General features: G+C 52.4%; 1 protein-coding gene across 1 annotated transcript in view; it reads left to right on the forward strand.

The window, feature by feature from the left end:
• The window catches only part of NOM1 (nucleolar protein with MIF4G domain 1), a gene marked incomplete at its 5' end in the record, with an annotated part of 42,416 nt that overhangs the window by 17,036 nt on the left and 1,409 nt on the right, over positions 1-23,971 (forward strand). The window contains 10 exons of the mRNA XM_082846875.1: positions 1,021-1,057; positions 10,154-11,229; positions 12,740-12,867; positions 13,546-13,741; positions 17,769-18,092; positions 19,711-19,821; positions 20,545-20,712; positions 21,303-21,424; positions 22,234-22,366; positions 22,834-22,965. Of these exons, the coding sequence (XP_082703001.1) occupies positions 1,021-1,057; positions 10,154-11,229; positions 12,740-12,867; positions 13,546-13,741; positions 17,769-18,092; positions 19,711-19,821; positions 20,545-20,712; positions 21,303-21,424; positions 22,234-22,366; positions 22,834-22,965 (2,427 nt within the window). The remainder of the gene's footprint in view (positions 1-1,020; positions 1,058-10,153; positions 11,230-12,739; positions 12,868-13,545; positions 13,742-17,768; positions 18,093-19,710; positions 19,822-20,544; positions 20,713-21,302; positions 21,425-22,233; positions 22,367-22,833; positions 22,966-23,971) is intronic.

The following is a 23,971-nucleotide window of genomic DNA, read 5'->3' on the forward strand; positions in this document are numbered from 1 at the left end:
CGTGAACCTTGAGATCCAAGCGACTCGGCCAGGGATTCCCAGCTCTGATGCTGTGAACAGTAAAAACCTCTCCACTTCCATCAACCAAGAAACAGGCGTTTTCTGAAGGCCTTTATGCCAGGCCCTGAGAAAACAGAAAAGTGTGACCCAGGTCCCCGGCCTTGGGGAAGACAAGCAAGGGCTGGGGAATTCTGAGTGAGGGGGACATCTGGGGAAAGGGAAGGAGAGACTCAAAGTCAGTTTCAAAACAGAGGTCATATTTGCTTGGGGCTAAATGGGTGAGGCAGTGTCGCCACGAGCACGGGGGAAGGCGGCCCCACTAGGCAGAGGGAAGGACGAACAGGAAGCTGGGGTGTAGCTCTGGTGGCTCCCGGGACAGAGGGAGAAGGAGCCACCTGAAATGTACGGCGGTGCTGTCTGCCCACCACCCCTGCCCCTGCCTCCGGGGAGTAATCCATCCTCCGCTCTGGAGCGCGTCTCCTGGGGTCCTCATGCAGTCGTCATCCTCACGGTGGTCCATTCTCCTGGGCACACGAGGGCTTCGGGAAACAGAAGGAATGGAATAGGATCCCCACCCTCCTTTTCCCAAAGTGCGTGCGTGTGTGTGTGTGTGTGTGTGTGTGTGTGTGTGTGTGTAAGAAAGAATTTGGGGCCGAGGGAGGAGGAAACCAAGTTCGGGTTTAGAAAAATTAGGAAGAATACCCTCCCTTGGTGACTTCTGGACCGTTGTTTGATTATTAGCAGCAGGTTTTGTTTCTTTTGACTACTCTGTTAAGTTGGAATCTTCCAGAAGCAGACCCTGATACGAGGATTTTAATGCGTGAGCTCTGGTTGAGGACCAACGCCCGAAGTGCGCTGGGGACGTGGGGAGCTGGCCCAGGACGTGAGCGCCCGGAGGAGGCTGTGCGCAGCTGCACTCTCCGAGTCCGCAGGGCCGCGGAAGAAGCCGTGGTGGCCGGAGGGCTATGCCCGGGGGCTACCCACCCTCCAGCCCTCAGCCCACCTCCACGCCCCTGGCAGGACCGGAGTGAAAGCCCCTTGCTCCAGGACGCCCCAGGTACCTGCTGCGTGGAGGACACGGGGAGGAACTGACAAAAGTGTCTTCTACAACCTTTTTTATCAAACTTTTTGATATTATCTGGAAATGTGACTTTGAACTTCCCATAGTCAAAACGAAACTATTTTCATTTAGAAAAAATAAAACATGCCTGGTTGGGACTTCCCTGGCGGCCCGGTGGTGCAGACTTTGCCTTCCAGTGCAGGGGGTGCAGGTTCGATCCCTGGTCGTATAGCTAAGATCCCACATGCCTGGCGGCCAAAAAACCAAAACATAATACAGAAGCAATATTGTAACAAGTTCAATAAAAACTTTAAAAATTGTCCACATCAAAAAAAAAATTTTAAGAAACAATATATGCCTGGTTGTTGTTATATTCCCAGGGTTTCCTAAAGAAGACAGTGTCTGCATTTAGTCTGTGATCTGAGCGATATGAAAGGGCTGGTGCCTGTAGCCAGTGGTGATACTAAGTACCATTTATGCAGTTTGCAAGAGCTGCATTCGAGGTTTTTTGTTTTTGTTTTTTCTTTTTTGTGTTTTTTTTTCTTTTTTGTAAGTGTGGGAGGTTTTTTTGCATTCAAGTTTTAGTTTGCTCTAATATAAGCAAAATATAGTATAATCAAGGTAAGTATGGTAGCCATCTAGAAAGACAAAGAGATTTGTAAGCACACGTAAAAACAGCAGACATCCTCGGTCCCATCTCGTCAGTCACAGTTCACACAATGCATTAGCTGGATGGCCTCACGTGAGAATATTCGTGGGAAACAAACCTCATCTAAGGTTGCCCTGCGTGGATACAGGACTGCCTGACCATAAAGCCTGCTGTAGAATCAACAACCACAGAGACAGTAATAAAAAGTAACGAGAAATCTTACATAACTAACGAAATAGGCTTAACTTTTGCAGAGAAGGTAAAGTGTCCCTATGTCGGAAATGTACCTACCTTCAGTTCAAGAGCATTTAGGTAATGTGCACTCCATATAGGAGAAGCATCTCCAGATAATAGAATAACCCAGTGAAAATGGGGAGAAGTATATAGAAAGAACAGGAAGAGCTAATGAAAATTAATGACGCATCTGAACCACAGCCAGAGGTGGATGTAACTTTATGTTACTCAAATGCATAAGCACTGACCGATGCAGGCCACGCCAGGGAACAAAGGTTCTGTAAGGACTTTGGTAATCGGGAATGAAATTGATAACCACAGTGAAAGCCACGACATTAATAAAGAAGGGATCAATGACACAGACAAATATATTTACAGATCATTGCCTAACTTCAGGCCTGCAAAGACCCAGATGTATCACTGCCTTCAAATTTATTTATAGATCAGTGTCTTAATGTGATGAATAGTTGGCTTGTAAACTAAAAATACTGAAAGTCTCAACATATAACTATGACTTTTTTCCCTTTCCTTTACTGGGCAGAGATGTCAGTGCAGGTCTGTGACCCAGGGACAGCTCCTTAGTCATCTGTGAGTGGTGTCACATGGTGAGCCCACCCCGCAGCTAACGGAATAAACCACACACTCCTGTCCAGAGGACAAGCTCGGCTCAGAGGCCCAGTTTCCCTGGAGCCCCTCCCATGGGGCATCCTTCTTCCCGGTCCAGTCTGACCCCCCTGCTCTTGCTTACCTGGCCCCTGCCCCTCTTGGCTGGCCTGCACCACTGATAATTAACGTAGCAAAAGGAAAAGACGGAGGATGTGCCGGCTGTGAAAGTTCATTTTGGCCCCAGTAGGATCTGAAGGCGTTTACTCATTCATTCATTCATTCACTCATTTGTTCACTGCCTACTGCGTGAACTAGCCCCTGGGGGATAGAAACACGCTGCAGGAAGTTGAAGAAGAATCTGAGCTGCAAGACGCAGACACAGAGGAGACACAGAATTCCTCTAAGACGAGGGTTACGTAAGAGCAGTAAGCAGGGAAACTGCTCCAGCAAAGGTGCCCCGAGCAGCGGAAGAGGATGGGCGTTCCAGCCAAGGGCGCGTGGGACACCAGGGAGGCCAGACCCAGCAGCCCTGGAGGAGGGGGCAGGGAGGGGACAATGGGGGCGGGGGCTGGGCCACAAGGGCTGAAGCGAGCACCCAGGCTGCCCGTGGGTTGCAGAGGACCAAGGTAGGGCCCCGGCACTGGGGCAGTGGCCGTAAGGATGGAGAGGAAGGAGCCAGCAGGCCTGGGTCTGACTGAATGTTCTTCATCAGGGTCAGCGGGAGGGCTGCTGGGGAGGAAGTCTGGGTGGAGAGGATGCTGAAGAAGGGGGTCGCTGACCTCTCACCTATCGGATGGGCAGAGAGGAGCAGCTGGGACGGGTCACCGAAGGGGAGGTGTGGGGGACAGGCGCTCACACTCTCAATGTTAGCACGGGTTGGCACGGTTTTGGGGGTGGCAATTTGGCATTATCTGTTAATTCAAAAAAATGTGTTTATACACTTTCCCTAAGCAATTTCTAGGATGATAACCTTGTGAAACCCTTGCACGGTCCTGCACACACACACACACACACACACACACACACACACACACACACAGGGATGTTTGCTGTGGCATTTTTTAATAGTGCAAAATACACATATATGTTTTTAAAAGGAAAAAAATATTCACCATTAGCACATTGGTTACATAAATTATGCCCATAAAGCCGTTGAAAAGAGTGAGGGACCCAGAATCGGCAGTTCTCAGATGTCAACGTGCTGGAGAGGCTGCCGGGATCCTGGAAGGCTGATACATGCAGACTCTGGCCCAGTGGGTCTGGGGAGGGCCCGTGATGCTGCGTTTCCAGCAGGCCTCCAGGCAACGCTGCTGTCGGGACATAGCTTTCTGACGTGGGGAAAAAAACCTGAGCTGTATTATCAAGAGCAAAAGGGAAACTGCAAAGCGATGCGTTCTATTTTGGTAAAGAGTAATCGTAATGCAAGTTAATGTATGCCTTGACTATCTGGAAGGAAATGTATTTCTGGGAGGAAGAGCTTGAGGTGGGCTTCCCCTTTCTACATTACACATTTAACTACGATATTTCTGGGTTTTATGGTGAGCATGAATTATTTTTGTACCAGAAAAAACAATATCTTAAAATAAGCAGTCAATAAATTGACACATTGAAACAAAGTCTGTGAACCTGAGCGTTATGGACTGAATGTTTATTTCCCCCCAAATTCATATTTTTAATCCTAACCCCCAAAGTGAAGGTGTTAGGAGGTGGGGGTCTTTGCAAGGTGATTAGGTCATGGGGGTGAAGCTGATGATGGGATTAGGGCCTTTATAAATGGGACCCCAGGGAGCTCCCTCACCCCCTCCCTCAGGGGTGAACGCAGTGAGAAGATGGCCGTCGATGAACCAGGAAGCGGGGTCGCCACAGACACTGGATCTGCTGGCACCCTGTTCTTGGACTTCCAGCCTCCAGAACCATGGGGAACGAATGTCTGAAGTTGCAGCCGCACAGTTCATGGTGTTCTGTTATAGGAGCCCAAACGGACTAAGACACAGAGTGAAAGGTTACACTTCAACTGTATATCATATTACTCTTAATAGATCATCCGTGCTATTATTTTAAAGAGCTGTCGGCAACCAGCAGTTTTTCCAGGCTGGGGAACAAGTGTCTGATGCAGCAGCCTCTGTCTGCCCATCAATTCTGCTCCACCTCAGTCAGCCCTGCCAGCTGCGGGGCCGTTGCTTCAAAACGCAGCCCCGTTCCAGTTACCCCCCACCCACGTGTCCACCCAGAACACCACGCCGGCTCCCCACTGGTCCCAGCATCAACACCAGGCCTGGCCTCGCCCACTTCTCCAACGCCTCTTACCCACACACACACACGCACACACATGCCAGCGTTCTGCCCTACTACCTGCCGTGGGCCCTCTGTTGCACGTGCGTCACCCCTGTGTCATTCATGGACTGTTCCATGTTTGCAACCAGATGCTAAAGCCTCCGTTCCCCACCAGCCAGCCCCTTTCACCAGGACCAGGGAAAGGTACCAGCCGTCCAGCGCCCTCACGCCTGCCGACCCCTCCAGGCTCGGACAGACACAGCTTCTCCAAGCGCCAGCCAGCCAGAACCGCTGCAAAGGCCTCCTTCACGTTAGGATCTTGGGGTTGAAAAAGAACCCCAAGATTTGCCCACATCAATCCGCCACGAAGTCTTCGAAGTCGTGGCTTCAGAGCAAAGAAACTTCTGAGCAAGCTTGGTCCCAGGTTGGAGCAGGTGCAGAGGATTCTGGAAGCTGGCTGCCTCCGCGCAGCTGTTGGGGGCCAGACCCCTTCTTTCAGAGCACCCGGCAGGAATGAGTGAATGTAATTCATTTGGCCCTTGTTAAAACAGGGTAGCTGCTATTAGTACCAGAGAAGATGCTGAGTGAGAGAGAGGCACGGGCTGCAGGGCTTTACCAGGAACGAGAGCCTGGGGAGACCTGGGGCGGCATGTAGCCCACAATGCTCACTCCTTCCCTCTCCCTCCCGGAAGGGATCAGCCACATCCTCGGCCAGGGCCCGGGAGGAGGTGCTCAGGAAGGCGGGGGGCCGTGCCCCGGGACCCCCCCTCCTGCTTCTCTCCCCAGGCCTGGGGGCTCCAGCTGGGAGACCCTTCCTCCCTGTCACTTCACTCCAGGAACTGAGGACACAGTGGTCTGGGGAGCTCTCCATGCAGAGCGAATCAGACACGGCTCACGACTCAGCCTGCGAAAGAGCGGTTAATACTCCAGACAAGCCCTCACAGGAGGAGACCACAGCCCCACAGTGCAGGTGACAAAGAGGGACAGACCAGAAACCGAGAGCCCCGCAGAGCTGCTTAGGGAGAACAGGGAGGTGGTGTCAGTTCCATGTGGAACAAAAGAAAGAAGTTAATTTTTAAATCTCACTAATTTTATTTTACCTCTCCCAAAACCTCCCCTATTTATCTTTTTTTTTTTTTTTTTGGCCACGTTGGGTCTTCGTCGCTGCACACAGGCAGCAAGCAGAGGGATCTTCCTGGACCAGGGCTTGAACCCGTGTCCCCTAGCACTGACAGGAGGATTCTTCACCACGGCGCCACCACGGAAGTCCCTTCCCAGTTTCTCTTAAGAGACTTGTAGGTATTAAACGAAGGGAAAACAAAGTCATCCTAGGAGGAACTTGCCTGTACCTTTGAGATGCAAATGTCCTATCTGGTCTTCTCAGGAACCCTTATCTCTGCCCTCTTTTTATTTTTTTATCTTTTTAAACTGTCTTCCTTTATTTGTTTATACTTGCAGTATGACACAGAACCTCAACAAGAACACACGCACGCTCACAGCTTGGGGAGAGGGAGCTGGGACAAGGTCGCCTCCAGCCAGACCCCCGCCCCAGAGTCCGAGGGAGATGGGGGGGAGGGGGCTCGGTGAGTGCGTCGGGGCCCCGAGGGAATGTCACGGGGAGGCCCCTTGGGACCAGGACCCCCAGCTCCCTCCCACAGAGCTGGCTGGGCCAGGTGCCCAAGGTGGACCTTTGAGCTGAAAGGCCGAGTGTGGGTGTGGGCATCTGCACCGGAGGGTGGGTGGGCATGGTGGGAGGGGCGGGTGGGTGGCAGCCTCAGGACCCTCACCACAGCAGCCCCCATGGGACAGGGTGAAGGTCCAAGATGCCACTGCCCAGCCCTGCTTCCTTCTGGCTCCCCGCCCGCCCACTCTCTCCCCCCTCGAGATATAGACATACATAATGTAGGTCTCTCTCTCTCTATTCGACTCTATCTTTATTCTAGGAGACAAAACTCTGGAATTTCTTTTCTCAGTGCAAATGGGGGTGGGTGGGGGTCTGCCATCTTTTTAAATGCAAATTTTAATAGAGTAATTTAGAACTTGACTTGTCAAGGATAAATAGAAATCCTAAATGCCTTTTCTGTAAACACTAGTAAAAAGGGTTTAGCCATCTAGATAGGTGACCTTGATTTGTTCCGTCTGCCAGAAGCCCGATTTGAATCCAACCCCTTGTAACTGATGGGTTTTATGTTGTACCTGGCTCAGGACTGAAATTGTGGAATGGGAAGTATGAGGCCTCTGTGTGTGTTTGTGTGTTCATACGTATCTATATGTGTGTTGTAGGTGTGTGGTATTGCCAAAAATGAATTCATAAAGGAGCGCTACTTAATTGGCTTTTTTAAAAAATTAAGCCCTTATATATACTCAGAAAATAATCTGGCCAGAATGCATTCCAGGTCCATGTCATCTGGAAAATATTCAGCACTAAACTGATATCTGATATTGGAGGAGGCTTAAGCTTGTTGGTTTCATTAACATAGACGTGTCTTTAGAGTCATCAATGTTGAGTATAACACTTCTGTCGTACCTCGGTTTACTGGAGGTCAAATAAAACCTTCATCTGTTACAAATTTGTCAACAAGAAAAGTAACTCAGTGTGGAAAAAAAAAACGTTTAAGGAAAGTAAGATGTATGTTTTCAGTAAAAGAAGGTAGGAGGAATGAGAAAAAATACTGAAAAGAGTTGTGCGTGATCAGGAGTTTTTAAGATTGGATTAAATTCAGTTGGGTAAGTGGATTTTGTTGGGAGTGGGCTGGGACAAGACTCGATTTGGTTTCTCCCTCCCAAGTTTTCTTGAAATGCTGCTTTTAATAACAGATAGTATGCGTTTCTTTGCCTTTAAGTGATCTGTATTTGCTTTTGAGATCTTTTGTAACTTTGGTTAAGGAATAACTATTGTCTCACAGTGACCTATGATCTTATTTGACCAAGTGTTTTAAAACTTTCTGACAAACTTCCCACACACCAAATTTTAGTTCAGTCATTTTTGAATTCCAGCTAACTTGGAGGTACTTCAGAGGGCCCCTGAGGTATCTTAAAGAGAAACATTTAACTAAGATTATTTGGTATGTTAAGTTAAATGTAATCATTCGTAATTCTGCTTATTGTAACCATGCTTCTTCATCGATTACACTGTAATCAGATGTTTGGGGTTTTTTTAATTAATTAATTCTTGGCTGTGTTGGGTCTTGGTTGCTGTGCACAGGCTTTCTCTAGTTGCCGCCAGCGGGGGCTACTCCTTGTGGTGCGCAGGCCTCTCACTGCGGTGGCTTCTCTTGCTGTGGAGCACCGGCTCTAGGTGCGAGTGCTTCAGTAGTTGTGGCCCGTGGGCTTCAGTAGTTGTGGCTTGTGGGCTCTAGAGCGCAGCCTCAGTAGTTGTGGCACACGGGCTTAGTTGCTCCGGGGCATGTGGGATCTTCCCTGAGCAGGGTTCAAACCCGTGTCCCCTGCATTGGCAAGCGGATTCTTGACCACTGTGCCACCAGGGAAGCCCTGTAATCAGATGTTTAACCATGCCCTTTAAGTCTTTTGTTATTTATAGATATTTTTGTACTCTGATGCTGTTACAAAAAGTGCTTCATCACCAAGGAGATTCATAGAAAGGCTATGGAAGCAGTTACAACAGTTTCACACCAAGATGATGGCTATGCAAGGAATACAACCCATACTGACTTAAAACAAGGAGCTGTCCTGCCCCTGGGGCCCCTAGATCAGGCACCCAGAGATTTTTACTCCCTGACAGGCAGGGTCAACGCCCCTACCCAGGCTTGAAGCAGTAACAGAAGACGGACCATTGCCCTTCTGCTTCCCATAAGAATATGGGAGTAAAATCTCTGCGGGGGTGGGGGGGGTGGGGCGGGGATGAAGCAGGACGGGAGGGGGCAGGGCACAAGAATGACATAGCCTGATTGGAACCAAATGGGTCCAAGATGGCGGACAAGTCGCTTTCCACTAGACCTTGAGCCTCAGTACACGCTTACTGTAACACAGGAGCAAGCTAAATGACACACCCACAGGCACCACGACAGTTCCAAAGCCAACCGTAAGCATCAAAAAGTGGGCGGTGGCCCAATTCCTGGAAATCCCGCCTCCTCCTAAAATAGCTGGAATATTCCTCCCACTCATTAGCCTATGAAATGACGCACCCCCCCTAAAAACTGACACCACCATACCCTGGGGCCTTTCTCACCTTCTGAGGAGTGTGTTTCTCTATAAATAAATCTACTTCTTACCTAAAAAAAAAAAAATCTGATTAATTTTATGACAGCCCTGTGGGATGGGCACTCTGATCACCCTACTCTGCAGACGGGGATGCTGAGTCTCAGTGGGTTGAGCAGGTCACACAACAGTGAGGTGAGGATCTGAACCAAGCCCGGAGCCCTGGCTTGAACTTCCATCCAGGTGTCACTCTGGTCCCTCCAGGAAGATTTCTTTGCTGGTCACCATTAAGCCCTGAGTACTGTTGGTCCCCAGCTCCCACCTTCCCATGTGCTGTACTCGTTTCCCAGTACAAATCACCCAGTGACAAAGCAGCACAAACCAGGCAGCTTAAAACAGACATACAGAGACTCGGTCCTGAGGAAATCAAGGTGTAGGCGGGGTGCGTCCCTCCCAGGGCTGCAGGACAGGACCTGCTCCAGGCCTCCTCCAGCTTCTGATGTGGCCGCAATCCTTGGAGTCCCTGGGCTCGAGGAGCATCTCCGCCATCGCTGCCTCGGACATCGCATGGCCTTCTGCCTGTGTGTGAGCTGTGAGGCCCAATTTCCCTTTTAAGAACACCTGTCTTTGGATGTAGGGCTTGCCCAATGCAGCAAGGCCTCCTCCTAACTTTGCATCTGCAAAGGCCCTATTTCCACACGAGGTCACGTCCACAAATTCCAGCGGACTTGAACTCTGGGGGGGCGGCTGTCCATGGAGCGGTAATCGGGGAACGTCACCCCAGGGAAGCCCAGCAATCCTAATACGGGATAGGTGCGTCATTACGCGGAGCGCGGAGGGACCTGAGGCCTGAGGTCGAGTGAAAGGAGCAGTGAGCTCAGGACCAGGCTTCCCGTGAGCAACACGCAGCAACACACCGCGTGGCTCCCATGGCTCCAGCCGCGCTCCACCCACACACGCGTCCGCAAGGATCCACCCCCACCCCTACCCCTACCCCGTAAGCGCGGTTACTGCTGTGGAACGTCGTTAGGAGCCTTCTTTACCATAATCTCTAAAGTTTTCGTTTTTAAACGAGAATGTATTTGTGCTCATTCGGAAGTTACAGTTTACAGCCTTAAGAGCAGGCACCGTTTGCAGCCGTGCGGCTCCCTGCGCTGCCGCCCTCCCGCCAGCAGGGGACGCCACCCCGCGCAGCGCGCCGCTCTCCTCCCGGAAGTCTGGCCCCGACCGGAAGTCGCGCGTCGGCGCGTCCTGGAAAGTAGCGGCGTCTACGAGAGCTGCGGACCAGTTCCCGAGCGGCTGCCCGGGGCATATGGCTCGTGGGAAGCGCCGCGCCGGGCGCAGGCCGCGCCGCGGGCCTGGGGGCGGCGGGGAGGGGGCCCTGAAGCGGCTAAAGCTAGCAGTGGAGGAGTTCGTGCAGGCGACCTCGGAGGGCGAGAGCCCCGGCGGCCGCGAGGGGCCCCGGGCTCAGGGACGCGTGCGCCCGGGCGGGAGGAAAAGCCGCAGGGAGCTGAGGAAGGAGAAGCGGCACCTGAGGAAGGCGCGCCGGCTCCAGAGGACGGCCGGCCCCGCGCAGGGCCCGGGCCCGGGCGGCGGCGGCGGCGGAGCGAGCGGCACCCGGGCGGAGGCGACGCAGGAGGAGGACGGCCAGCCGTCCCCACGGCGGGCCTCGCGGCCGTCCGAGGAGCTGCGACCTCCCCCGGTTCCGGCTAAGGCCGGCCAGGCCCAGGCCAGGGGTCCCCTCGGCAGGACCAAGGCCCCCGCAGCCGCAGCCCGGAAACGGGCACTTCTGGCGGCCAACGAGGAGGAGGACCGAGAGATCCGAAAGCTGGAGCGGTGCCTCGGCTTGAACAAGCGCAGAAAGAAGGGCGACGGAAGCTCCGTGCCTCTTAGCTTTGCCCGCGATGGGCTCGACTACATCCTGGGAGCCCTGGACTCTGGGAAGAGTAGTGGCTGGTATGAAAGCAGCAGTGAGGAGGAGGAGGAGGAGGATGCGGGACAGGCACTCCCCGAAGGTGGCAGCGAGGACGAACGGGAGCAGCAGGATGCGGAAGACGAAGGCGAGCGGGCAGCAGACGCGGGAGCGCGGAGCGAGGGGGAGGACCCGCAGGTGGCGGGGGCGGGACAGCTGGAAGCCGGAGGAGCGGGCCGGAGGGCGAAGGGGGGAGGGAGGAAGAAGAGAGTCCGTTTTGCCGAAGATGAAGACAGGAGTGAAAGTTCCGCGGAGGATGTTGACGCAAACGATAAGGTATTAGATTGTGAACAATCTGAGCCCTTTGGAATTTCCTTCAAAATAACGGGTGGGGGGCAGAACACGGGAAGTGACACAGTTGATGTATTGATAATTGTTTGAGCTGAGTATGGGTCTGTCGGGTTATTTAAATTTCCACAATAAAGAGACAGGGAGAAAACATCCCTAGAGACCTTTCTATCCCAGGGACTTACCGGCCGTTCCCACCGTTGTCCTAAGGCCACATCCTCACTCGGTTTACTGCCTCAGTCTCCAAACCTGACTTTGACTCCCCTCCCCCAAGCTTTGTTCCCACCTCCCGTGTACCCTGGGGACTCCTGCAACACCCCTGAGTCACCTCTGCCCACACCTAGTCCTTTTTCTGTCCAGCTGCTCCTGGGGTGGATCCTTCTAAAACACAGAGCTGATCAACGAGACTCCCTTGGATAAAGTCACACTGACGACCAGGTTTAGAACCCACAGCAGAGCAGACAAGGCCTCGCGCGCCGGCCCCTTGCCTGTTAAAACAGCTTCACCCGCACACGCACCTTGAAGGCGGCCTTATGGCATTGCTTGTGTTTCCTTCTCCACTTCTCACCATTTCACCCTTCTGCCTCTGAGTATGTTACTTCTTCTGTCTGCGAGGCCTTTCCGCGATTTCTCACTGTTTGTGTTTATCTGTGAAGGTCAGACATCTTGGGGAATCTTTTCCCCTCCTGAAGGATGTGAAGTGTCTTTCATTTCTGTCCCTGGCGCCTTAGCACCTGGCACTCTGAGCAGTGCCCAAGTGCTACCAGTTCCTCTCTTAGCACTTTAAGTTTTGACTATTCCCAAGTCTCTTCCACAGCCTGTGGCGGTGTAACTGACATACTAACGGGTGTCTTAAGATTAAGTTTCTGTGTATGAAAATGTGCTTCCTCCAGCTAAGCTTAAAGCCTGACAGCAAGGATCACGCCTTACAAATGTCTGTCTCCTAAAGGCTTGTCAGGAAGTGTTGGTCGGTGGTAATGACTTGTAATCCTCTCAGTTGAAAATCTAGGAAATAGTGAGCAGTGGGTTGATTTTGATTTTATCATGTAAATTTAGATACTGGTTTTGACAGGTTTGAAATTACTTTGGACTGCTTTTTCTCCAAAACTGGTGATACACCTTATTTAGGTGTTTGTGTGCTGCCGTGCCCACTGTGAACTGAGGCTGGCAGAAGTGTAGAATACGGGGCTCTGTCGGGTAGACAAGGGGGGCGGGGGGTGCAGCCAAGTCTGAAGAGTTACAGAGGGAAAAGTAAGGTGATGAAATGTAGTGTTGATGTTAATGTGAATAATGATGTCCATCGTCCGGGCCATGGCGTGCTTGTCCAGGACTAGAGTGGGCACTCGGGAAATAGCTGATGTTCGTGAAGCAGCAGTAGTCAGTAGTGACAGCGTCTCCCAGTTCTTGGGAATTTAATATCTAAGTGTGAGTGTAGCAAGGGGAAAGGTGGGCTGTAGTCAATGTACATTTTTTTGTAATTTATTTCTGTCCTTTCAAGCAGAGTCTTTGTGAAAATGGTGGAAAGTACATCCCACCCCACGTGAGGCGAGAAGAGGAGACAGTGGATGCCCAGAAAAAGGAAGAACTAGAGAGGCTCAAGAAACAGGTCAAAGGTCTGATTAACAGGTAACCTCGAGACAGTGTATTGTGTAACTTCAAGAGATTGTCTCTTTCCTAAAAACACAGGAATGGTTCTGGGAATTAAACCAAAGCCTGTGTTGCCTTTTTTTTTCTTTTCTTTAATTTCTTTTTAGTTAAAACACTCTTCTTGGTGCATCCTGGAATATTACTGAACGTGCCATTTGATGTTCAGAGTTAGCACAGCTGCAGTGCATATACATCCTCCCATCCCTACCCAGTAGAGCCCTTATCTCCATGTTAGGAAATAAAAGATTTTTGTGCCAGCAGAAAATGGAAAAGTTGGGATTTTTTCCAACAGTACATACGGATGTGCTAACGATGGTTCCCTCCCTCTGCCCGGGGAGATGGGGTAAGGATATCAGTGGAGTATCCTCATCATAGTCTCTGTGGTCTTGAAGGGAATCCTGCATGTGCCTTACTGTGGCTGCATTTCAGCTGGAAGGACAGCAGTTAATGTTATTTGAAGATTCCAGAAGATTCTGTGTTATGTACATATATACTGGATTATTGGGACAGGATAAGAATTGTTCGTGGGTCAAATACATACACAAAAGAGGATCTATTGGAAGTATTAATAACTTTTTCAATTTTTTTTAATTGACCTAAAAAAACAATTCTTGATTTGAAACAGCACTGTCGCTCTGTCTTTCCAACTGTGTGCAGGCTGAGTGAGCCGAACCTGGCCTCCATCAGTGGCCAGCTGGAGGAGCTGTACATGGGCCACAGCAGGAAGGACATGAATGACACTCTGACGGGCGTCCTCCTGAGCGCGTGCGCCCCGGACACGGCCATGCCCGCCAGGCTGGTGATGGAGCATGTCCTCCTGGTCAGCATTCTTCACTGCACAGTTGGCATCGAGGTAGGGCTGCCTCTCTCCAGCCATTAGCTGTCCAAGTGCTGCTTGTGTCAGTGATCAGCTGACACGGCTCAAGGCCACCTTGTCTGTATCGTATCATCCTAAACCACACTCGGCAGCTACGTGACGTTGGCCAACTTCTGCTTTTGCGCTTGATCCCTTCTGACATGGCCTTATTGTCTGTTAGTTCTGTCGCTCTGGGCTGACGTCGTGGACTTGCCTTCGTCTTCTCTGTATTCCCCATGGAAACAGTGACTGTTTCAGCTGTTCAGAGCACAGGGCTTTGTGTTGAGCGAGAGGCCACCGGAATGTGAGGTAAAACGGGGCACGAAGCAAGGGGACACGTGACAGTGCCTGGGCTTGGAGCCTCGGTGCCCCTGGGTGGGCCACAGACCTGCCCGTGTCTGTGAAGTGGGGCCTTTGTCGGGATTCAGTGGACACCGTGTCTAAAGCATCTCCTGTGCGGTGCCTGGTACCCAGCAGGTGCTGCTGAGGAAATAGCATCCCCGTGCCATCCGGCCCGCCCCGTGTTCTTGGTCCTTGGTCAGTGACCCTTGTGTTGGCATCAGGGAGGCCCACCTCGTCCCGGGTCCTCTTTTGTCACCTCCCACAGTGATATCATAACCTTCCTGGTCAGCATCCACTCCCTCCGTGTGGCTGCTTGCAGGCTGTTGAGGGAAATCGGTCTGGTTACAGGACTTTACACTGAGGTGGACAGACGCGTGAGTGAGTGAGTAGGCCAGCGAGGTGTATTTCCAGATGAGCTTTATATTTACCAGAGAACTCGATGATCCCTTAGGGTCTTTATGTGGGACAGTGTCTTTTAGTGGGTGGTGTTGAGCCCCTCTGCCTTCTGACTGCCCTCCTCCCAGGAACAGGCCTCGGCAGCAAATGTCACTGCAGGTCTGATCCCCTGGTGTAAGTCCTCCGGGCTCCCAGCAGGATGAGTGGGGCGGGTGTTTAGCCCCGCTTTGCAAACCAGCAAAGCCCCGAGGGCCGGCTGCGGACGGTCCCGGGGCCTTGCCTCCCCCTGCCGCGCGCTCTTCGCACCCCTCCCACCTTTCTAGGGCTTGCTCACAATTATGGTCTTGAAAACCATTTGGGGTCTTACAGGGTGGGGCTGTCCAGGGCTTGCTTTAAAGAGCACAGACTTTCCAGAAGGCCTTCTCCTTCCATCTGCTAGAGGCTCAGCAGTGAGGGCAGTGCTGGGCGGGGAGACCAGCCACCTGGTGACCTGCCTGCCCCCCCTCCCCTGGGGGCTTGGTCTGGCGGCTTCAGGCTGGGAGGCTGGGAGCATATGCAGGAGCCTGGCCCGGGGAAGTGCTCTTAAAGTAGTGCTTGTGAGCCGCTGCGTGGTTGGAGTTCCACCCTTCCTCCCACTGCGGGCTCCGTCACCCTCCCGAGAGAAACCTCTGGGCCACGCTTTTCTCCTCCAGCCGAGGTCATATTGTAAGAACTTGCTGTCAAAATTTTATTGAAATTTATTTTTATTTAACTGTTTACTTGGCTGGGCCGGGTCTTAGTCACAGCACGTGGGATCTTCATTGCAGCGCGCGGGCTTCTCTCTAGTTGTGGCGCAGGAGCTCTGGAGCACGGGCTTACTTGCCCCACGGCACGTAGGATCTTAGTTCCGCGACCAGGGATTGAACGCACATCTCCTCCATTGGAAGGCAGGTTCTTAACCACTGGACCACCAGGGAAGTCCCAGTGAGAACTTTGAAAGATGGCAACACTGGGACCTCCTGGGCACAGGGAGGCGAGGACAGAGGAGGGGGCGTGGGCCCCGAGACCTCTGAACAGCAAACTCTCCTCAGCTAATCTGCACCAGCTGTTTAGGGAATTGCATAATTGTTTGATTTCTAAGGGCTGTGAGTCCCTTCTCTTCATTACAAAGCGTAATGGAATCACTGATCCCTTCCTAGTGCCCTGTGATGGCCACGATTCATTCATTGCCATTATAGGCTGTCCTAGTGCACCCCCGGTCCTCCTGGACCATCCCGGAGTACTTGACAATCAAAACGGTTTCAGCGCCTGCCGATGCAGGGAACACGGGTTCGTGCCCCGGTCCGGGAAGATCCCACATGCCGCAGAGGGCTGGGCCCGTGAGCCATGGCGGCTGAGCCTGCGCGTCCGGAGCCTGTGCTCCGCAAGGGGAGAGGCCACAACAGTGAGAGGCCCGCGTACCGCAAAAAAAAAAAAAACGGTTTCAGTACATACAGCATTTCATTGAGTTACAGAAAAGGCCGTAGACCCTGACCACCTACACAATATCAGGAATCCCCTGCATTTGAAAATGGGAGATTATTGGTCCCACTTCTCATTTAAACCTTCACTAACAGCGTGAGGGCCAGCTGAAGTGATCATTCCAGGGCAAGTCGTGAGGGGACTTCAGCTAGCGACAGCCACTAAAACTGGTGCCAGAGGGGGCTGAGCTGCCCCAACTCTGGTTCCACTGAACTTCTCTCAGGCCTGTGATGAGAAAAGCATCCTCAGGAATCCATGCAAAGAGGAGCGTGAGTTACGAAGCCGTAGTGTCAGCTACTGAGTTGCTTCTGAGTCGCTGAAAAATCAAAACTCAGGTCTGTGCCGATCTGTGTTAGAATCCCCAAGTCAGAATTAATTTATTTGTTTAAATAACTTTAGCAATGTGAATGTTATTCCTATTTTTTAATGCTATACTCTTATATTTTATTTTGAAGACATTAAATGGAATCTGTGATTTTGACAGATTTTGATACGATTAAATAATTCCATTTGTGTGATTGAAAACATACCTGAGTATATTTTATACCTGAATATTTCTTGATGTCCGCACAATTCTAATTTCTATTTTAAAGTTGTATTTGAATGTAACATAGTGGTCATGATAGGAGAGTATATTCTTCAGGTTTATCTTTAGAGAAGAGGCTTGAATTGGGAGTTAATAGGTTAAACTTGTTTATTCTCAGGTCTTCAGAAACTAAAGAACACATCCAGTCTGTCAGAGCTGCCTCTGCAAAGTCACTCTTCCCTTCTGCCGATCTGGTGCCTTTCTCTGGGCTCCTCTAGCATTTATGTTGTTGCGTTTTGGCAGTGACATGTGTATGTTTTCCTGCGACACTCTGTCCGGTTGATCTCATCCTCACCTGGGATTTTAACTACCACTCCTGCTTCTATGACCAGCCCTGCCCAGGTGTCCTACGGTTCAGGCTTTATAAGGCTTTTTTTTTTTTTTTTTTCCCAACCTCGTGTTTTGTGGGATCTCAGTTCCCCGGCCAGGGCTTGAACCTGTGCCCCTGCAGTGGAAGCGCGGAGCGCTAACCGCTGGACGGCGGGGAAGCCCGTAGGTTACAGTGATTCCGCCCAGCCTGCACTTCTGCTGCTGCTCACGGATGAACTGTCCCCGTCCCCGTCAGAAGCTCGGTCAGCTGCTGTTACGCAGAAGGTCGATCTTTCCCGTCCAGTGAGTGGCCACACCCTCTAGTTCTGTCACTGGTGACTCTTGGGCCCGGTCCGCCTTCAAGGGTCCAGCACGGCTGCGGTGATCCGTGTCCCCGTGTCTCAGCTGGAGAGTCGCCATCGCTCTGCCACCACCAGGCACCCACTCCCGCCTTCTCCCTCCAGGCCCAACCAGGCTGGAGAAGTGAGCCGTGTTGGATAGTGGTGCATTTTTAGAGACACGGATGTGTCCTTAACATTCTTGACGATTTCATTTTCCCAAGGGACCAGAATGGCTGCTGGCCGGAACAGCACCTCGTTGATTCTAAGGACAAGATGGTGCACTTCGAGGGAAGGTGTGCGCTGGGCACCCTGCTCTGCGTCATGTGTGGTGTGGTGTTTTCCTCTGTAAAGCACTGGGCACTCACACTTGTGTTTTTAGAGGTTTTGCTCTGCTGGAGTTCGTATTCTGCCACATGTACGTTTTATGTGTTCATTTTAAAAGTACTAATTCTTTCAACATGCGTTGAAGTTAAAAGAAGGACCCCTGAGAATGACTTGCTAACTTGATTGTTACACGTTTGCAGTAATGTTTTTTCTGTTCTTCATCCAGGTCGGTGCGCACTTTTTGGAGGCTGTGGTGAGGAAGTTTGCTGACGTCTATAAAAGCGGATGTGACGGGAAAGAGTGTGACAACCTGTTCACCATCATCGCCCATTTATATAACTTCCACGTGGTGCAGTCTCTCCTCATCTTTGACATTTTGAGAAAACTTATTGGAACTTTCACAGAAAAAGATATCGAACTGATCCTGTTAATGCTGAAAAATGTGGGCTTTTCCTTGAGAAAAGATGATGCTTTGTCGCTTAAGGAACTGATCACTGAGGCCCAGGCCAAAGCCAGCGGGGCAGGCGGAAAGTTCCGGGACCAGACCAGGGTATGAGTGCGTCACCTGCCCGGCTTCCTAACTGCCTAAACGCTCACACTGACCAGAACTTAAACATGAGTATCTGGGGTGAATATTGCATTTCATCTCGTAATGAGCCCTGTTATCTTCTGCCTCATCTGGTTTTGTGGCTTCGTCTTCAAGGTGTGAGCAAACCTTGCGTCTTTACTCTTGTGAATTTAAGAATCGATCTATTTAACATTCAGCCATTCAGAAGAGGTTTACTGGGAAGGCGAGGGGCCGGGGGGTGGGGCGGTTAGCCCACTCGGCCTTCTGGCTCTTCCACTCGGCAGCGAAGGGACCGAGGCTTCCAGGCCTTGGTTTCCCCGTCTGGAAAGTGGGGCTCATGGTGGCTACCTTGTTTGCTGGTCTGCAGACTTGAGGGGCACGGGAGAGTCATGGGAACCCCTGGGCGGGGCGAGGGCTCATTTGAGGAAAAAGGAAAGCGTCCCTGTGGGGAGGCATCAGGGGCGCAGGGCAGGGGCCGGCCTCGGGGCCTCGTAAACCTCGCAGGGAACTGGGATTTTATCCCAGAGGCACGTGAAGGGCTCTGAGCAGGTTTTCATGCTGAGGTCACTTTGGCTACAACTAGGAAAGAGAGAAGCCACCTCGGGGGTTGGGGCGGTGATCGGCAGAGTTGCAGTGGACCTGGGTTTAGGACATAGCGGTGGCCAGACTTGGTGGGGGGAAGGGGAGAGAGGGAGGGGTCAGAGGTCACCCCAGGTACCAGCTTGGCCCTGCAGGTGGGCAGTAGTTTGTTCAGGAGACACAGACTGAACAGGAAGACTGGCCCATTTTTAAAATGCTGAGGTGAGGGCTCGGGTTAGCTGTGAGGAGGGAGGTGTAGGCCGAGCCCCCTGAGGGTCCTGGGGGCCGCGGAGGTGGTGGTGGAGTTGCTGTGTAAGGGGGCGGGGTGCGGCTCCAGGTGGGAGAGGAAGATCATGGGGGCGGGTCCCAGCGAAGACCCTGTCCCTGTGTTGAATGCTCGGGGGTCACGTTTAAAACAGACACGGCAGACACAGGCATTTGGCTCGGGCTGGCCTGAAGCTGGAGGAGCTGGGCTGGGGGGTGACTGGGTGGGTTTGGAGTCCTTGAGCGCTGACAGAAACGTCCTAAAACTGATCGTGTGACGGCTGCACAGCCCCGAGTGTGCTCAGTGGACGCTTGGCATGTGAGTTATGTCTCAGCTGAAGTGAACGTTGGGGGGAATCTCAGACAGGGTCTGTGAGAAGTCTGTGTGCTGTCCTTGAAAGTCTTCTCTAAGTACAATGTCATTTCCAGTTTAAAAGTTAGGAAAGCAAAAAGGCCAGGAGTGGGAAGGGGTTGCAGACGCGGTGGGGAAGGAGGGCGACTGAGACCAGGGGCCGGTGGGGGTGGAAGGGCGCGCAGCCCGGGCGTGTTCTCGGCCCGCGGGGCGGGGGAGGGATTTCTGTTCTCGGCCGGGGAGGCCTGGGCGCCTGCTGAGGTTGGTGCAGCCTCTCCCAGAGGCGCCCGTGCCCCCGTCCTGGGCGGCGGTGACCATGTGCACAGAGGCGGTGTGTTTCTCCCCACGGTGAAGCGTCCTTGGTTTCCGGCATTTGAGATAATGGCTTTTCGCGTCTGTCTCCAGGTTCGCTTCATGCTGGAGACGCTGCTGGCCCTGAAGAACAACGACATGCGGAAGATCCCGGGCTACGACCCCGAGCCCCTGGAGAGGCTGCGGAAGCTGCAGAGAGCCCTGGTAGGCACCCTCCTTCCCGGCCACCTGCGCTGCCGGGTCTGCGCCAACCCCCGTGAAGTTCCGGAGGGCGGTGGAGCCACAGGTCAGGTGCCCGCTCAGCGGGGATTCCCAGACGTGAAAGGCAACTGCACGTTTCTGTGGGGCGACCCTCCCTGTGAGCTGCGTGCGCCCCACGCTGAGCCCTCCGCCCTTGGCCGCGCCAGAGAATTGCGGGAGGACCTCTGATCACTTTGGAACAGGGCCCGGGCCGGGGTCCCACCAGGACCAGGGAGGCCAGCCTGGGGAGTGGGGGGCTCGTCTGTTTAAGCTCCCCAGAGCTTCTCAGCGTGGGGCCCACGGGCGAGCCCTTCGGCCTGGGCACCAGTCAGACCCAGAGTGGCCTCCTCCGGCAGGTCCCAGGCACCTACTGGTGGAGTCCTCACTGCCGGCCCTTGGGGCGCGCCTCCTGCCTGAGTCTGAGCCTCTCTCCCCACCCCCACCCCGTGACAGCTGTTCTAAGACAAGTGTTTTGGGTGATAGACCCACAAAGCCCAAGCACACACTCTGAGAGTTTACCTCGAACTTCGGCATCATTCCTAACTGGTTAACTGCCCCAGCTGTCAGTGACCCATCACAGCTTTCACGCACCAGAAACGCTGTTATCCGAGCTGGAAAGATCCAGGGTCGCTGTTGCCCAGGCCCTGAGCTGCCGCGGCCTCCCCTGGCTGCTGTTTTCTCAATCAGCTCCGAGGCGCTGGCTCAGGGACAGAGACTCAGCTCCGCGTCTCCTGGGACAGCGTCCTGAACGCCGAGCGGACCGGGCGCTGGTGGATCGTGGGGTCCGCCTGGAGTGGCGCCCCGATGATCGACAGCGGTCAGCAGAAGACCCCGCGGAAGCAGCTCACGGGGACGGTACGTGACCCGTGCTCGCCACCACCAAGCATGTGACCTGTGTCCCCACGCGGCTTTCCCTGGGTTTATTTGAAGACCTTATAGAAGTAGCTGCTGCTTTGTGATATCATTTAATTCCATTTCTGTTATTTCCTTTTAAAGTCTCAAAATGTTAGGAAAGGGACTTCAACGTTGAGTGGAGTGAGGGGAACGCAGGACGATCACTCAGGCCTCCTGGCCTCCCCGCCCTCCCCGCCGTCCTGGCCCCCCTCCCCCCGGCCGCAGCGCTTACCTCTCACCTCTCCTTCATTCCACTGGTACTTGGACTGGCAGACCCGCTGCTCCCGCGAAGCCTCCCAGATCCAGCGGTTTTCTCCTCGCGGGCTTGCTTTGCCTCTTGCTGGTTTTCCTTTGTGGGGTGCCGGGGGGTTGCTCAAGAATAAAGGGTCCGCGTTTACATACGTGTATTTACGCACACCTTACAGTTAGCCTTGGGTCAAGCCACAGAATTACGCATATTACTTCTTAGAAACTTAGTGACTACGCTAAACCAAAGAACAACTTTCACTCAAACGTCTGTATGATCTACGCCCGGTCGTCCCTCTTTTCAGGTTAGCTCGAAGATACTGGAGCTCGCCCGAAAGCAGAGAATGAACACCGACATCAGGAGAAACATATTTTGTACAGTTATGACTAGTGAAGACTTTCTGGATGCATTCGAGAAGCTCCTGAAGTAAGCCTGTGTGCGAGCCTCTGCTCTGTTGTTGAGTTGGGTGCCACGTCGTGGAGGCCGGGGCCCTGCCTCTTCCCACCCGCTGCCCCACGCCACGGGCTGCAGTCCAGCTCCTGCTAACTGACCGCTGGTAGCTCCAGATTAGGACAGTTTATGATCTGTTTTGATTGGAAAACATCAGGTAACCACCTGACAGTTCCCGGTGGCTGTTGTTTGTCATGAGTTGCTTGAAGCCTTCCTGTTAAAGTTGTCTTTCCGATTACGTCTAAATTAAACTTCCTGTTTAATTTAGTTGTAATTATATTACAACTTGTATAATTAGTTGTAATGAGATTGAAAAGCATCTGTGTACAAAGTACATCTAAAAAGTCTAATAATTAATTTTCCTTTATTTGCTTCAAGTTCAGAAGGAAATGCAGGGGAAATGCTGTAGGACTACGAATCCTTGTCCACAGTCAACACTGTGCACTAAAAGGATGGATTTTACTGCATGCAAACCAGACCATACGTTTTAGAAAAAAAAAAAAAAACAAGAAGGGCCCACAGCTGAGGCCCTGTTTCTTGTTGGTCGGTCACCAGTGACAGGCCTTTGTAGAGCCTGGGGTCACCTCATTCTGCCACGTTGTTGGAAACCCTGAGGCCAGAGGCTGGGGCACGGCCTGGAGCTCCAGTCCTGCTACCTGGCCCTGTCTACTCGGCCCACTTAACCAAACTGCCAGACAGGATGTGTTCCTCTGAAAGATTTCTGCCTTCAAGCTGTTGAAGTTCGGCAAATTGAAGGTTTAGCCCTCGCTCTTCCTGTCTTACAGGCTGGGGCTTAAGGATCAGCAGGAGAGAGAAATCGTTCACGTCCTCATAGACTGCTGTCTGCAAGAGAGAACGTACAACCCTTTCTACGCATTCCTGGCGGGCAAGTTCTGTGACTACGCGAGGAGCTTTCAGGTGACAGCTGGGAGACAGGCTGCCTGTGTCCCACTCTCCTGTCTAACCACTCTGGCTGACTCGGCCCACCTGGGATGCGGGCCCTGAGTCAGGGGCCACCCCAGCCAAGAGCTGTGTGCAGAGGGTCGCACAACCTGAGCCGTGTCCCCATGTCACCTTTCCCTGTCACAAATGAGGGGTCACGACCCACTTAATCGGCGAGTGCCTCTGGTTTATGTTGCACCATCTTTTTCTAATGTTTCTGCTGATTTAAGGGAAAATACTGTAATAGAAAGAAATTACTGTGAAGCTATTTCAAACTACTGTATATAGGAAAGGAGAGTGTAGTTGCTTCTAAAAAGTCTTGATTTTTAGGATATTTTAAGTAACTGAATACAGTATCTTTGGATTATATTTTTAGTGATTTATTCTAATAATTTGTTGAATTTTACCTTTTTTTGTTGTTGTTTTTCTTTGTTTTATATTAGATGACATTCCAGTTCAGCATATGGGACAAATTTCGGGACTTAGAAACTCTGCCAGCCACTAACTTCTCTAATTTGGTTCACCTGGTGGCCCACTTGTTGAAGACCAAGTCACTGCCGCTTTCCATTCTAAAGGTGTGTGTAATGTGCGAGCTGATTTGAAGCGCTGAAAGTGATAGCGTACGCTTGAGCCTTGAGCCCCGGGGGTGCGCAGGGGCACCGACCCCCTGCACAGTCGTAGCCCGAGCGTAACTTTACAGTCGGCCTCCGAATCCTGGTTCCTCACGTGATGATTCAACCAACTTTGGAGCGTGTGGTCCTGCAGTGCGTATTTAGTGAAAAATGTCCTCATGTAGGTGGACTGCACAGTCCAAAGCCGAGTTCAGGGGCCAGGTGTAATTCTGTATGTTTGGTACCTTAAGAATATGCGTTTCCTTAGATCCTGACTCACCTGGAAAACACTCTCATTATCAGAGCATCATAGGAAATCGCCAGATGAGTGCGCGGTGTAAATTTGCCTAGTAGCTCAAGGCGCCATCGCGGCTGTCTGCTCCTTTACGTGAATCAGTCTCGGGACTTGCGGTGCGTGTACAGGCCATCATGAGTCCCGCGGCGGCCGCTGCTCCGTCAGGAAGAAGTGGGGATGTGGGAGCTGTACAGAAGCTGTGCTTCTGCCACTCCTCCCTTGGCTGTGGCACGTCTTTCAGAGCAGGGGCATCCTCGCCCCTGTTGAATTCCCACGTTGACTCGTCAGAGACGATGAAACGCAGATGCTCTGGAGGTGGTCCGGGGTGGGCAGCGAAGCCTAGACATGAGAGGCGGGTCACGGTGGCCTGGGCAGTAGGACCTCGGGGGTCTGGGGGTCCTGAGGGTGTGGACTGTAGGAGAAGCTGAGGGGCAGGCATAGCTGGGGGCCCGGCCTCTTGCCTTCTGCTTCCTGATCCTTGGGACAGGCTAGGCTGCGGTTTCCTGTCTGTGTTGATGTATTTGTTCACCAGAGCACTGGTCGAGTTAACTGCATGTTCCTTAGAGATGTGCCCTTGGGTTTTGGCTACTGTACTGAAAATGAGGGCCAGAGCCTCATCCCACATTCCAGAACTGGGGAGAACTTACAAAACGGAGAGCTAGTGCCTTCTCCTTG

This window comes from Leucopleurus acutus (assembly GCF_964270905.1).
Source record: "Leucopleurus acutus genome assembly, chromosome: 9".
NCBI lineage: Eukaryota > Metazoa > Chordata > Mammalia > Artiodactyla > Delphinidae > Leucopleurus > Leucopleurus acutus.